At 43.6% G+C, this 12,701-nt stretch overlaps 1 protein-coding gene across 4 annotated transcripts; it reads left to right on the forward strand.

Moving 5' to 3' along the window:
* The first annotated feature begins 116 nt into the window (after positions 1–116).
* Positions 117–11,544, forward strand: LOC125544595 (ubiquitin-conjugating enzyme E2 36). 4 transcript variants are annotated; one of them, XM_048708333.1, is made up of 19 exons: positions 117–346; positions 463–490; positions 589–675; positions 1,537–1,595; positions 2,392–2,433; positions 2,474–2,511; positions 2,836–2,933; positions 3,011–3,040; positions 4,526–4,791; positions 4,880–4,926; positions 5,566–5,631; positions 5,744–5,851; positions 6,433–6,499; positions 7,541–7,625; positions 8,834–8,994; positions 9,296–9,397; positions 9,736–9,958; positions 10,151–10,286; positions 10,365–10,547. In XM_048708333.1, the coding sequence occupies exons 1-18, from the start codon at positions 311–313 to the stop codon at positions 10,282–10,284; spliced, it is 1,677 nt and encodes a 558-aa protein (XP_048564290.1). In that variant the 5' UTR covers positions 117–310; the 3' UTR covers positions 10,285–10,286; positions 10,365–10,547. The 4 variants fall into 4 exon arrangements, 3 of the variants coding, with proteins under 3 accessions (XP_048564290.1, XP_048564289.1, XP_048564288.1); XR_007299568.1 differs by lacking the exons at positions 117–346; positions 463–490; positions 589–675; ... (3 more) ...; positions 2,836–2,933; positions 3,011–3,040 and adding exons at positions 4,274–4,525; positions 11,077–11,544 and having other exon boundaries at positions 4,627–4,791; positions 10,365–10,455; XM_048708331.1 differs by lacking the exons at positions 117–346; positions 463–490; positions 589–675; ... (3 more) ...; positions 2,836–2,933; positions 3,011–3,040 and adding an exon at positions 4,274–4,525 and having other exon boundaries at positions 4,627–4,791.
* The last annotated feature ends 1,157 nt before the right edge of the window (positions 11,545–12,701 follow it).

Below are 12,701 nucleotides of genomic sequence, written 5' to 3' on the forward strand. Positions count from 1 at the left end.
CCTGGGCCATAAGACAAGGCACATTCGTGCCAGGCCCTTTTACGGGTGGGTCGGCCGGGCCGGCCCGTTGGCCAGGTCTGACTCACCGGGATAAAACTTGAGCACCGTGGAATGGAATAAAGCAACGAAAAAAAAAAGCAAACGGACGTGTAAGCTCCACATTAGCAAAGCCGCGTCCGTGCGTATAATAGCGAGCATCCACCCGCACCGCCTCCCCCGTGTTCCCCCATCCCCACTGACGCCTCCTCCGCACGACACACCGGCGCCGCACTCATCGGAGAGGAGCAAGCTCCCGCCCCGGCTCGATCCGATGGCCAACAGCAACCTTCCGCGACGAATCATCAAGGTGAGCTTCCGATCTGATCATCCAAGCACAGATCTCTCCACTCCTCCGATCCGACTCGTCTTTTCTTTTCCCGTGTCTAACTTTTTGGGGTTTCCGCGTGGTTGGATCTACCGCAGGAGACGCAGAGACTCCTCAGCGAGCCAGGTGCGGGTGCTTGTCAATCTGCAGTTTCGGGTGGATAATGGCGAGGTGTTTCATTTCTGGGTGCGATTTCCGCTCTTTGAATGGTTTTGTTTGTGCAGCACCGGGGATCAGCGCTTCGCCCTCGGAGGAGAACATGCGCTACTTCAACGTCATGATCCTTGGTCCGGCGCAGTCGCCCTACGAAGGTTTTGTTCTTCCTTTTAATACACGATAGTGATGTTGTTTGTGATATGATGTGATAACTGTGGGGCTTGGAAGGTACTACGCCCGTTCACAAATATAAGATGTTCTAACTTTTTCTCTGAATCGGATGTGTATAGACACCTTTTAGTGTGTTTGTTCACTCACTTCAGTCCGTGTGTACTCTACATTGAAATATCCAAAACATCTTATATTTGTGAATCGGAGGGAGTAGCAATTAGCGAATCGAGATGACTCTGTTCAAAACCGTTTGTTAGAAATGGTTCTAAAATGGCTGTGTTGGAATTATGGATGGTGTAGGTTGTGCTGTTTGATCAGTCTGGTGATGTGGCCGTGTAAGTTTTAGTTTATTCCTCTTCATGGCAGTTATCATGTTTGATGGGTTTTACGTTCTCTCTTTAGTATGTACATCAGTAATGGATAGATTTTTGCTACTTGCTCCAAGCTTATTTGTAATGGCACACTTATTTCCATGGTTAACATTGTATTGATATGGATGCCACATATTATGCATAGTGTTAAACTGTTAACATATTTGCTTGCTTAAGCCCTTTGGTGTTATTCGAGCCACCGGCATGCCATAGGAAAAGACGTCTCTCATCTTTTAATTATGGAGAATCACTAATTTAGCCTAATGAACTTGTTTCCAATTATGGAAGTGAACTATAGTTGAATATTCTAATTACCAATCTTGGTTGTGTTTGTTTATATGGATTACCTTAATAGCTTATCTTCTGCATGATATATCTGTTATGAAAGGAATGTTTTATGTTGAAGTGTTAGCATTATATTTTATGGCTGACCGGCTTTCTTACATTGTTCCCCTTTACTTATCTATTGGGCAGGGGGAGTTTTTAAGCTGGAACTCTTTTTACCCGAGGAATATCCGATGGCTGCCCCAAAGGTAATAATCTGTAGATGAGATTTGGTTAATGTTATCTACACAACACTTCTTTACATAATTATGTTGTATTCAGAATTGTAGAGTGTGACTTCCTCTTTGGCTAATATGGCTGATTTCTTCTTTGGCTAATATGCTTTCGACTTTCTTTTGCGAAGTTAAGTACTTATGTTCAAGGGCTGGTCAACCGCATTTAGATTACTTCGGTGGGGTTTCCAGCTTTGGATAATCAAAAAAGTGTTTGATAGCTTGATTTGCGTGCAAGTTGTTTGAAGCCTCATGCCTAATTGTTTGTGCACATTTGTTGTGTTACTGTTGACATTCACTATGCTTTCATATGTCCTGTTGTGGTAGTATATTATTGTATCGCTCTCATTTCCCTGTCTAGACAACTTTAGCTGCTTGATTGGACATAGAAATGATGGAGTGTGGAACATGTACAGCCTAAATGCCTAATGATTAACCCGTCAGGACAGCTAATTGGGTTAGCAGAAAGCTCAGAGAAATTTTCACTTGCACTCAGATTCTTTTTGAAGGTTTATGTCAAAGATTATTTCTATATATTAGTCTAGTATAGTTGTCGTGGTTCTATAGGTTGCCTATTCTGATTTTGTATTTCCTTGACTTTACTATGTGATTTTTTATAGAAGGATGAATAAGTAGCACTTAAGTCAAGCAATTGCTACTGGAGTACAGTCTCGCCCTTCCTTTGGTCTCTATAAAACTGCGCGCTGCTACATAGCATTTCTAATGCTTATAATCTTGGCGAACATTTATACTTTGCTTGTTGGTAGCGCAGGTTAGGTTTCTGACCAAAATATACCATCCCAACATTGACAAGGTAAGCAGGCATGTTTTCAGTGTTATGTTACTTTCTCCAGAAATGGTTATTCCTTAACGGATTTACCTTTGTAGCTTGGTAGGATATGCCTTGACATTCTCAAGGATAAATGGAGTCCGGCTCTTCAGATTCGAACAGTTCTTTTGAGGTCCTCTCTCTCTCTCTCATTCTGGGTCTCTGTAAGCTAGCATTTCATAACCTCTTTTTCTGAGCTGTTTCCTTTGCTATGTTTCTCCAAAAAAAAGTACTTATCTTGAGCTTAATTTACCGAATAACCTGTTTGTAGCATTAAATAAATCACCCTGTCTCAGTTTCCGGCACAGTATCTGATTCTCGAGAATTGCTGTTATTTCTATATTTAATGCTGCACATTGCTGCCCTGTGACATTTTTCTGGTTTCAGTATCCAGGCACTCCTAAGTGCACCAAATCCAGATGACCCTCTCTCCGAAAACATTGCTAAGCACTGGAAGTCCAATGAGGCAGAAGCTGTTGAAACAGGTAACAAGTGTGAAAATGTTGTCCCATTTGCCCTTGGGCCATAATATCTTAACTAAGTTCTGTTCTGGCGTTTGCAGCGAAGGAGTGGACTCGTCTGTATGCCAGTGGTGCATGACAACCCCATGCCGCTCTTGATGTAATAACCCATCATACTTTAGCCAGCAATCAAGTGCCATTTTGTTGGTAAGAACAAACTGGAGATGTTTGCGCTGGAAGGGAGTATCTGAATGACTAGTGCTCGAGCTATTTGGTTGGTTGTACACCCGCGTTGGTTGGTTCCCTTCGCCCTGGGGCACCTTCTGACTGATCTGTATCTGATAGAACTTTCTATGCTCCTCCACCACATTACCCTTGTGTAGGAGAAGCTAACAAGTGTCCACATTGTTGAAATTGAAGCTGGCTTGTTAATTTGTTCTTGCTCTTGTAGTTTGGGAGTTTGAATACTCAAGGTTGCATCTGATACGCCCAAATATTTTCTCAGTCCCTGCCCTGTTTTTTTTAGCTAGCAGTGACGCGTTGAATTGCTTGCCTCGACGGCTCAAACACAGCCAAATATCGGATGGTTTAGCCGGACCAATCTTGTTTACTGCCAGTACAGGAGCCAATACAACAACCGAGCCCTGCTGCTCGAGTGTGGCAGCGCGTTGCCCGGCAGCGCACACCAGAAACAGAAAGCCACAGCTCGTGCTACGGCGACAGCCGACAGGTTGCAACAAAACCTGCTTGTCCGTCGACGGAAGAAATGTTTCCACCCACGAGAAGGCTGATGTGCGCGCGACGTACTGCCCTGTCACAGACGGCTTCATTTGCTGTCAGTTTCCACGGAATACGGCCTATATTTACGGCTAGACAGCAGCACTACGCCGTCTCACGCAGGGCGACACACATCAGCACACAGGACTAGCATGCAGTGTACCGTGCAGGTTAAATAAAGGACCCTCTTATCTTGCGAAAGGGGTGACAATAGTGAACGTTTTGGCTGGTAATTTACGTTATGGGAGGGTGACAATTCCTTCAGAAACGCATGGCAACTTCTGAATGAAAAAGAAGAAAATGATTTCTGCGATAAAGGAAGGATTTCCCATCTTTCACCACGTAAACTTGCCATAAAAAAACGTTGGCTTTGCCACCCTCTTCCAAGCCAACGTTCGCCAAATAAATTACGGCAGATAGAAAGTCACAGTATATGCTACAGTCTAGTACAGATGTGTGTACTATACGACGGAGACCTGACCGGCATGGCACTCACGGGGGAAGCAAAACCCTGGGGGCACCCACCGTCAGTCAAGCCGCGGGACGCCGGTAAAACCCGTCATAAGTCTCCTCTCCTCCCTGGAGCGTCTGCCCGACGGTTGGGGTGAAAAACCAGGAGCGCAGGTTCGCTCGCCTGCCCGCTCCAGTGTTTCCGTGCTCCTGTTTGTTTATTCAACACAACGCCAACGCCAACGCTAACGCATCGCCTCAGCTACTTCGGGAGCTGCCGCGTCGTCCGTGCGTGGGGGACCGGCCGCGCACCGCCGCCTCGGCGACCCGGCCCGCCGGACGCCATGGATGCCGGCGACGAGCCCTCCGTCACCCGCTGGTCCTTCCAGGTGACTCGCTGGCCTATGCTATTTCTCCTCCCTCCCCTTTCATGCTCTCCCGTGCTGAGATCTCGTCGTTCCCAATTCGCTATGGCGTGGCCTCCGCGCAGGACTTCGAGCGCTACTACGACGCGGGCCTCGGCATCTGCCGCCAGCCCAAGGGCGACGGCGACGACGACGACGACGCGCCGCCCGGATCGGGCTCCGCCGACACCGCTCACGGCCACGCCAACGGCGGCGTCGACCTGTCCGTCTTCGAGCAGTTCCAGCGGATGGTAATTCAGTTCGGTCTTCTCGCAGAATGCTTCCATGTTACTACTACTTTGGTGACTTATACAGTTTCTCTCTGATTCTCTGTTGCAGGATAGAAATGTCGAGTTGCGCTATGGGGCAATGGATGCCGGGCCACCGTAAGACTCGTTGCATGTACTTCAGCTAGTTTACTTGCCAACGTTTGTTTAATCTAAATTTAGCTAATCTGTAAAGTGCAGAGATAAGCTAATTCTGGGATGTTCTAACATTAGTAATCTCTCCGTATGGTACAATTTAATCGAGGCTGTACCAAGCTTTGCCATCCGCTTCACTTCTGATTCGATCTTAGCTCATATAGGTGGCAAATCACGCACTTCAATTGAGTTGACCAAATATAGGAATGGCTTCTTCATCCAACTGCCCAGCTGTGTCTGTCTTGCTCAAATCCAGGCATGCCAACTGGTGTTAGATTATTATTTGTGTAGCTTGTGCCGTAAGTAATTATATGCTTGCTACTAAACAACAACTCATGAAATGGTGGATACATTTTTTTTTGTTTATAGTTATGCTTTTAATGGATAAAAATTATATTGAAATGGCTGAAGGTCAGTGGAAGTTAGCGACCTGTGAATAGAAGTTTCTACCTGTTAATTTCTGGACTCAACTGTTAATTTTAAAGTATTTTGCTATACTGTTCGGTCCATGAATAAAACCGCCAGAGCGCATGCCTCTCTTTCACTTGTCATGCAAACATTTATCTTGTGAACTGTGATAACCAGATGTGCGACTTTTTGCAGGCAGAAATCCCTGCTTCCTTCTTTTGAATCTGCAGAAACACGCAACTTAGCCGAGACATTGTTGAGGTGACAGTCTAACCAAACATTTAGCTATCTTATGTTTGTACCATCTTGGCATTATCGTGTATTTCAGACCTTGACACCATAACTTCTTGGTGAAATGTGCTAATTCCTACAGGGATATCATTCGTGGGAGTCCAGATGTCAAATGGGAAAGCATTAAAGGTTTGGAAACTGCGAAGCGACTTCTTAAGGAGGCAGTTGTCATGCCTATAAAGTATCCCAAGTGGGTTTGTTTGCTCCCTGAAATGATATACACAAGTTGGACACTTCTTTTTCCTACTTTGTCGCTTAAAATGTGCTACACAGTTGTATAGAGTATATACCTATGACATGCATGTCTCAAACAGTTTGTTGAATCAAATTAAGTTTGTTGAATCAAATTTATGATTCAAACTTGACATGCTGGCATGTCAATTAAGTTCAACTTAATGTTAACATGTTCACGATGCCATTTCAAATACTGTTTACTTTAAGCCTTCCAAATACCTACTAGAAACTTCCAACGTGCTTTAAGGCCAATGTCTTTATAGCCAATCTGAGATAACTGAAAAATAATAACGCATGTGCTAATTTAGAACCTTTGTTCATCTTTGTTGAACTGATTGTCATCTGAGTACCTGGTTGCTTGGGAAAATAATTAATTTGTCAGTGAAGGACACTGCCTTTTTTTTGTACCTAAATGGTTAAGAAACTTAGTGGTTTTGAATTATGATAGATGCTGAATTTGTATCAATTAGGCAATGTTTTGCTAGTGGTTCTGTGGAATATTTTCTCCTTTGTTTCCTAATCAGAGTCAGATTTTAGGTACTTCACAGGTCTGTTATCACCCTGGAAAGGTATATTGCTATTTGGTCCACCAGGAACAGGAAAGGTTTGCACTTATGAAAACCTTAGCTTATTTTCTTTTACATTTTTTCCTGTTTTTCTGGTGAAGCTATGCCCCCATGTTAACAATATTGTTAGCACTTCCTCACGGGGTTAAGTTGTGGAATAGTTTCTCTAAATATCTTAAACAATATGATTAAAAACAATTGTTTTGCATAAACATACCTTCAATTATCATTTTATATGCCATATTGGGATTTATTCAATTATTTGCTCAGCAAAGATATTACAGAGTTGAACTATTTTGCACCTAAACTAAATACCCATAGTAGCTGTGGTTGATCTGCTCAGCTACCGTCTCAACATTGCTGTTGTGTCAATGAATGATTGAGATAAATAAAGATGCCTGTAATTATTCACAATTGTTTCTACACCAGCTTCTGTCTGTAATGTTCAGGATATCGGTAACTGGTACCATATCGTTTGGATGCTGAGTAGGGATTAATTGGCAAATCGGCCATTTAACTTAATTTATCAGTGACCCATTTCTTGGGAGGTTAACTAGGGCCATATCTATATATCCTAGGCTATATATAGCCAACATGCAATTTACCAAGTGTCTAAATATGCAATCCTAGGCTACATAGCAATAAGGAAAATTGTTGCCTTGATGTTCTGATGATGTTGCAGCTGACCTGGAAGGCCATAAACCTGCACATAGATAAGTAGGGAGGGAACATGCCAGTTTTGGGCTAAAAAATAACTAGCAGTTAATTGGTCCAGCCGATAATTCGGCCTGACAGCTGATAAATCGGCTTGTCAGACAAATTAACTGGACCTACCAGTTAATGGCTCTAATAGCACGTTCTCGTATCGGGAGGGGTTCGAATAGAAGTTAGCTGACCATATCGGCATTCGTCAGTTAACTGACCGATATTTGGAACAGTCTCTGTTGTATCTTTTCATTTCAGCTGTATTATTACCGAAATTCCATATATTAACTGCCATGCTATGCATAAACTAAAATTGCTGACCGTCATCTAGTACAACAGTTGTGTTATAACTGCCCTCGTATGTTTAATTTCAGACAATGCTGGCAAAAGCTGTGGCTACCGAGTGCAAAACAACTTTTTTCAACATTTCAGCCTCATCAATTGTCAGCAAATGGCGTGGTATGTTTCCCCCCTCTTGTAATGTACAGTTGCATTGCTTTTCTGTTATTGCTGTTATCATTTTTTTACTGGGGTCATGCTTTACTGCCATACCATTTAAGTGTGACCATTTAATATATGTGGTATGCGTTTTGATGAGTTCCTATGAGCTTTTTTTAATGCTGTATATTGTTGCTACAAATTAGTATTAGATGCATGCTGTTGTATTTGGGAACTCCAAACCTGTTCTATCAAAACTAACTATTTGCAGATTGGCACAACTCGTTGCATTTATCCTTGCAAGACCCATGAAAGTTTAACACATGTTCTTTACAGCACCATGATATTAAGGTGCTTTGGTTTGTTGCCCATCTGAATCATACCAAATTGCGGTTACCAAGTACGAACAAAAAATAGCTATCATTTGCTTGGTTCCAAAATTTTCTCTGCTTGCAAAAACTGGTGCTGCCAACCCCGAAAGGCGCAAACTCCCTGGACTTCTTGTGGGCCTGCCCAGTTTTTGGCAGCGCTCTTTCTTATTAGCTTTGTGACGCGTCGGTGCAATGTAGGATGTGGGAATAATTTTGATTATTACAGTGCTCCTAATTACCATATTTTCTGAACCACACATGATTTGTGATACATTTGAACAGTATTTTGTTTGTGATTTAATAAATGAAAAAGAAGACCCATACTGTCTATGTTTTGAAATAACATTCTTACAACTAAAATTTGCATTATGTAACTAAAAAACCATTAAGTAAAGATTGAGCCATTGCACCCTTGGACACCTTTTGCTACACATCGATGCCCTTCTGTTGCATCATGCAGTACTTGTAGCTCTTCCATGTACATTTTTTAACACTGGTACCCTGTTTGCACCACAGGTGCTCGTCTGCACCCTTGCAATCCATCTTCTGTTACCCAACTTTGCCCTCTTTGCGCCATGCATTATTTGCAGGTCTTGCTTAGTAATATTTTTCTGCTGGCTCCCTGCTTGCACCAAACCGATCTTTGTGGAATTTCACTTTCGGACATCAACATGGAATGCCGTTTTGAACTTCACCTTAATCTGTCAACATGGAAGAAAAGATATTTGCAATTGAATACTTCTGTCTACTAGCCTGTTGGAAGTCTTATCTGCCTCTAGATTGAACCTATAACCTCCAATGTAACATCATTGTTGTGCAACGATAGTTTTGCTTATTCTAATAGTTAGTATGCTACAGGTGACTCGGAGAAACTAGTAAAAGTCTTATTTGAGCTTGCAAGGCATCATGCACCATCTACCATTTTCCTTGATGAGATTGATGCTATCATTAGCCAACGTGGTGAAGCTCGTAGTGAACATGAAGCCAGTCGGCGATTGAAGACTGAACTATTAATACAGGTATTCTTCCTGGAGACTTGAAAAGCATGAATTATTATAAAATGCGTCAATGCTCACTTAATATTAGTTTCTCAATCGCAAAAAGAGTGAACATTGCTTTATGGAAGAAAATTAAGTGGAGAACAAGCCTTTAGACTCTCGTAGCTTGCATACATGAGACTGATGAAAGGCAGTCAGAACATGGAAATTTCGTAATGTTGACATGTTGAATAATCTTTCATTTCCTTAATTTTGTGATGAATTTCAATAATGGGCTGTTTTGACTCATCATTTTTGGTTGTTTCATAACATTTCACTGCAGATGGATGGATTGACTAAGACAGATGAGCTTGTTTTTGTTCTGGCGGCCACAAATTTACCTTGGGAACTAGACGCAGCAATGTTACGCCGATTGGAAAAACGTGTATCCTTTCCTGAAAATAGTAATTCTGAGTGCAATTGTGCATATAAGCTCTGAGAGCCCAGTTTCTGCTGTTATGGATGCCACCAGTTTCAGTTGGCAACAATGAATTTATCTTTTAAATGAACTTTTTAAGGCAGTTTATGTTTTACATATGCCATAAAATCCCCATGCTTCTCACTGAGAGGTAGTAGTACCTTTTTAAAATAAAACACTAGGCAATTCAACCTGTATATCTGGAAATGAGTGTTTGATCTTATTGGAATGCCAGTATTTGTCTGCAGGACCACTTGATTTCTGTACCTGAAGAAAACTATTTTTCGCTTAACTTGTCCAATCAGATTCTTGTGCCCTTACCAGAGGCAGAAGCTAGGCATGCTATGTTTGAAGAGTTCCTTCCATCGACTCCAGATACAATGGAGATTCCATATGATGTTCTTGTGGAGAACACCGAAGGATATTCCGGCTCTGATATACGCCTTGTCTGTAAGGAGGCAGCAATGCAACCACTTAGACGGTTAATGGCAGTTCTAGAAGGCAGACAAGAAGAAATGCCAGAGGATGGTATGTGCTCTATCCTTCACAAGTGATTGTCTACCTTTTCTGTAACTCTACTGTGTGTGCACGAGAACAAATGGCCACCCTTAACATAATAAAAAATAATGGTCAGCAAGTTGATGAAATGAAATTGATCTTACCACTCCATTGAAAAAGCCAAGTGATATTTACCGCCTTTTGGGGTTTAAAATGTTACAGAGTTGCCTGAAGTTGGCCCAATAGCGGCAGAAGATATCGAACTTGCCTTGAGAAATACACGGCCGTCTGCTCATCTCCATGCACATAGATATGAGAAATTCAATCAAGATTATGGCAGCCATGTCATTGGCTAAAGGTGAGCAGCAAAAAGAAGCGACGCTTTTGACCGACCACCTTGGATTTCTCTAAGCACGCCTAGAACATCTTTTTGCAGGAGCATGTTGATATGACCTTGTTTGCACCCTGTATGGAGCTTTAGTATTCGTCGGCAGAAAGGATAATTACCATCCATGTATTTCCAGCTCGTAAGCATTGCTTGTGCATAATATTTGTTCCATCATCATGTATATTACCATTTACATCACAAACAGTAAGTCCTTTGGGTATTCAAGCTCTACTGACTTTTGGCTTGCCATCCCCAAACCTGTGGCGTCATTCGTTGGCGTGTATTTTATGGTGGGCAGCTTGAAGCTTTGGTCCTCCGTTTGTTTTCAAGCAATGTGCTCACTCCGATTCCTACAGCTTCTCGTTTGGACATGGGTAGATCAAGTTTAAAATTCTTTCCTACGATCGTTTAGGTTTAGCCACCCTCCTACAATGATGCTAGCTTAGCTTGGCACCGGAATATGAGCACATTGACCATGCTCTCAGTGCGGAGCAGTGGTAGCAGTGTTCAGTAGCAACTGGCATGTATCCTTGGCTTGGCCGGTTCTTGGGCAGGGCTCCAGCCTGCGGTCAGAGAGCTTTTTTTTAGAGAAAGCTATCATGACGAGCTTTAATGATTTGATAACATAATTTCATTGTTCACAAGACTCGAAAATAGAGCTAGGGGGATTACAACAATAACAACAAAGCCTTTTGTCCCAAACAATTTGGGGTAGGCTAGAGATGGAACTCATAGATCTGGCCGCATCCACCGTATGCAGGAACACCACCTCTTTGCAACACCCCTGGAAGGGAACCACCCAGGAGATGTGCGACAAAGGAGCGCCCAAACCCAAGGATGTCCGGAAGGAGTCATGGAAGGGGATCGCCACCAGCGTCATCTTCCTCGTGTTTTTTTTTTCGAGACATCATCTTCCTCGTGTTATTGATGCGGCTATGCCACGAAGCTTTTGCACTAAGGAATCTTTCATGTTAGCACAACATAGGGATAAATTCCTTCACAATACAAACTGACTGTCCGCAAACCATGAATGATGGAGGCTTCTTGGCTACGTCAGCGGATACAGTTTATGCCGATTGTAATGTTCTTCTTTCTGGGTTCGATAATGTTCTTGAACATTGTAAAACGGAGGCCTATAAAGTGGCACATGAGCTTGCTAGGGGAATGCTCCATCTTTGACTCACACTTGTATTTGGGACGATAATCTTTATTTTTGATATTTATTTCAGAAGCTCCAGTGCATAGCCGTCGCTAAAGCGTGCTGATAATGTCAAGAGGGGTCGGGGTAGACCGAACTTAACAGAAGTCCGTAAAGAAATATCATCAAAGAACTAGTCATGGACAAGAGTGCGTGAAAGCTTGCTATTCATATGCCAGAATCATGAGTTGGTCGCGAATGTCCTGACTGAGACCAGCGACAGCGGTTTGGAGCGGGTCAACCAAAGCTTGAATGTCGTTGATCTTGACATCCCGAGTGTTGAAGAGGGATCGCAAAGTGGGATGAGGGAGCGAGGGTCCTGTGCCGCCCGTGTAGCAGGGGCGGAGCTCTCCATCATGAGGCGTCCTTTGGCTCCTGTGCCCGGGGCAATCTTGGTGTTGGTGGTGAAGTTGGTGTGGCCGAGAGTGACCTACAAGACTTTTGGAGTGCCAAACTTCTTCATCCGGGGCGGTGGCGTTGTGGGCCTCTTTGAGGCCAAACTCCTTAACCACTGTGTTGAGGGGTTGAGCGGTGTGGCCGCCGGTCGCCCCCTCCTAGGTGTGGGCGAGAGCTTCGGGCTCCACCTCTATCGTGGTGTCCTTTTTCTTCGACTCTGTCATTGAAGCTTTCTCTTTATATGTCTCAACTTCTTTCGGGGCTCGCTTTGGGGGCATCTAGTTGCGATGGTCAAGGCGACTTCTCCGGCGTGGATTCCCCACGGTCGGCCCCAATGTTGACGTTCAAGAATCAACTTTCAACCTGGGGGGGGGGTATCCTGAGTAGCGTGTAGCGTGGGTCGAGATTAGGGAGGCCGTGTACGCGGGCCTTACGCCGAAGGTCATCGTACACTCGACAAAGCGGCAAAATGATATTTTTGACTTAGACGCCTCGTGGGAGCGCGACCTACATCCTATGGGAGGGTCGTCGAGAGTGCTACCTGGGGCACTTGGAGTGCAGCCTTTTCGGAGACCCACGACTCTTCATGACTCTTCACTAGACTTAGCCTTACTAGGTTCCTCGGGCTCAGAGCTCATTGCCTTCCTTTGCCCCCCTAAAGGGGCTTGGAAGGGGAATGTGACCCTCCACTTAAGTTTACTCAAGTGAGAGTAAGTTACATGCCTATGGTTTTTTATAGCTTTGGGATCCTTAACAAATGACCAAGACTACTCTTGAAATAAGGAGATGGG

This window comes from Triticum urartu, chromosome 3, assembly GCF_003073215.2.
Source record: "Triticum urartu cultivar G1812 chromosome 3, Tu2.1, whole genome shotgun sequence".
NCBI classification, from domain to species: domain Eukaryota; kingdom Viridiplantae; phylum Streptophyta; class Magnoliopsida; order Poales; family Poaceae; genus Triticum; species Triticum urartu.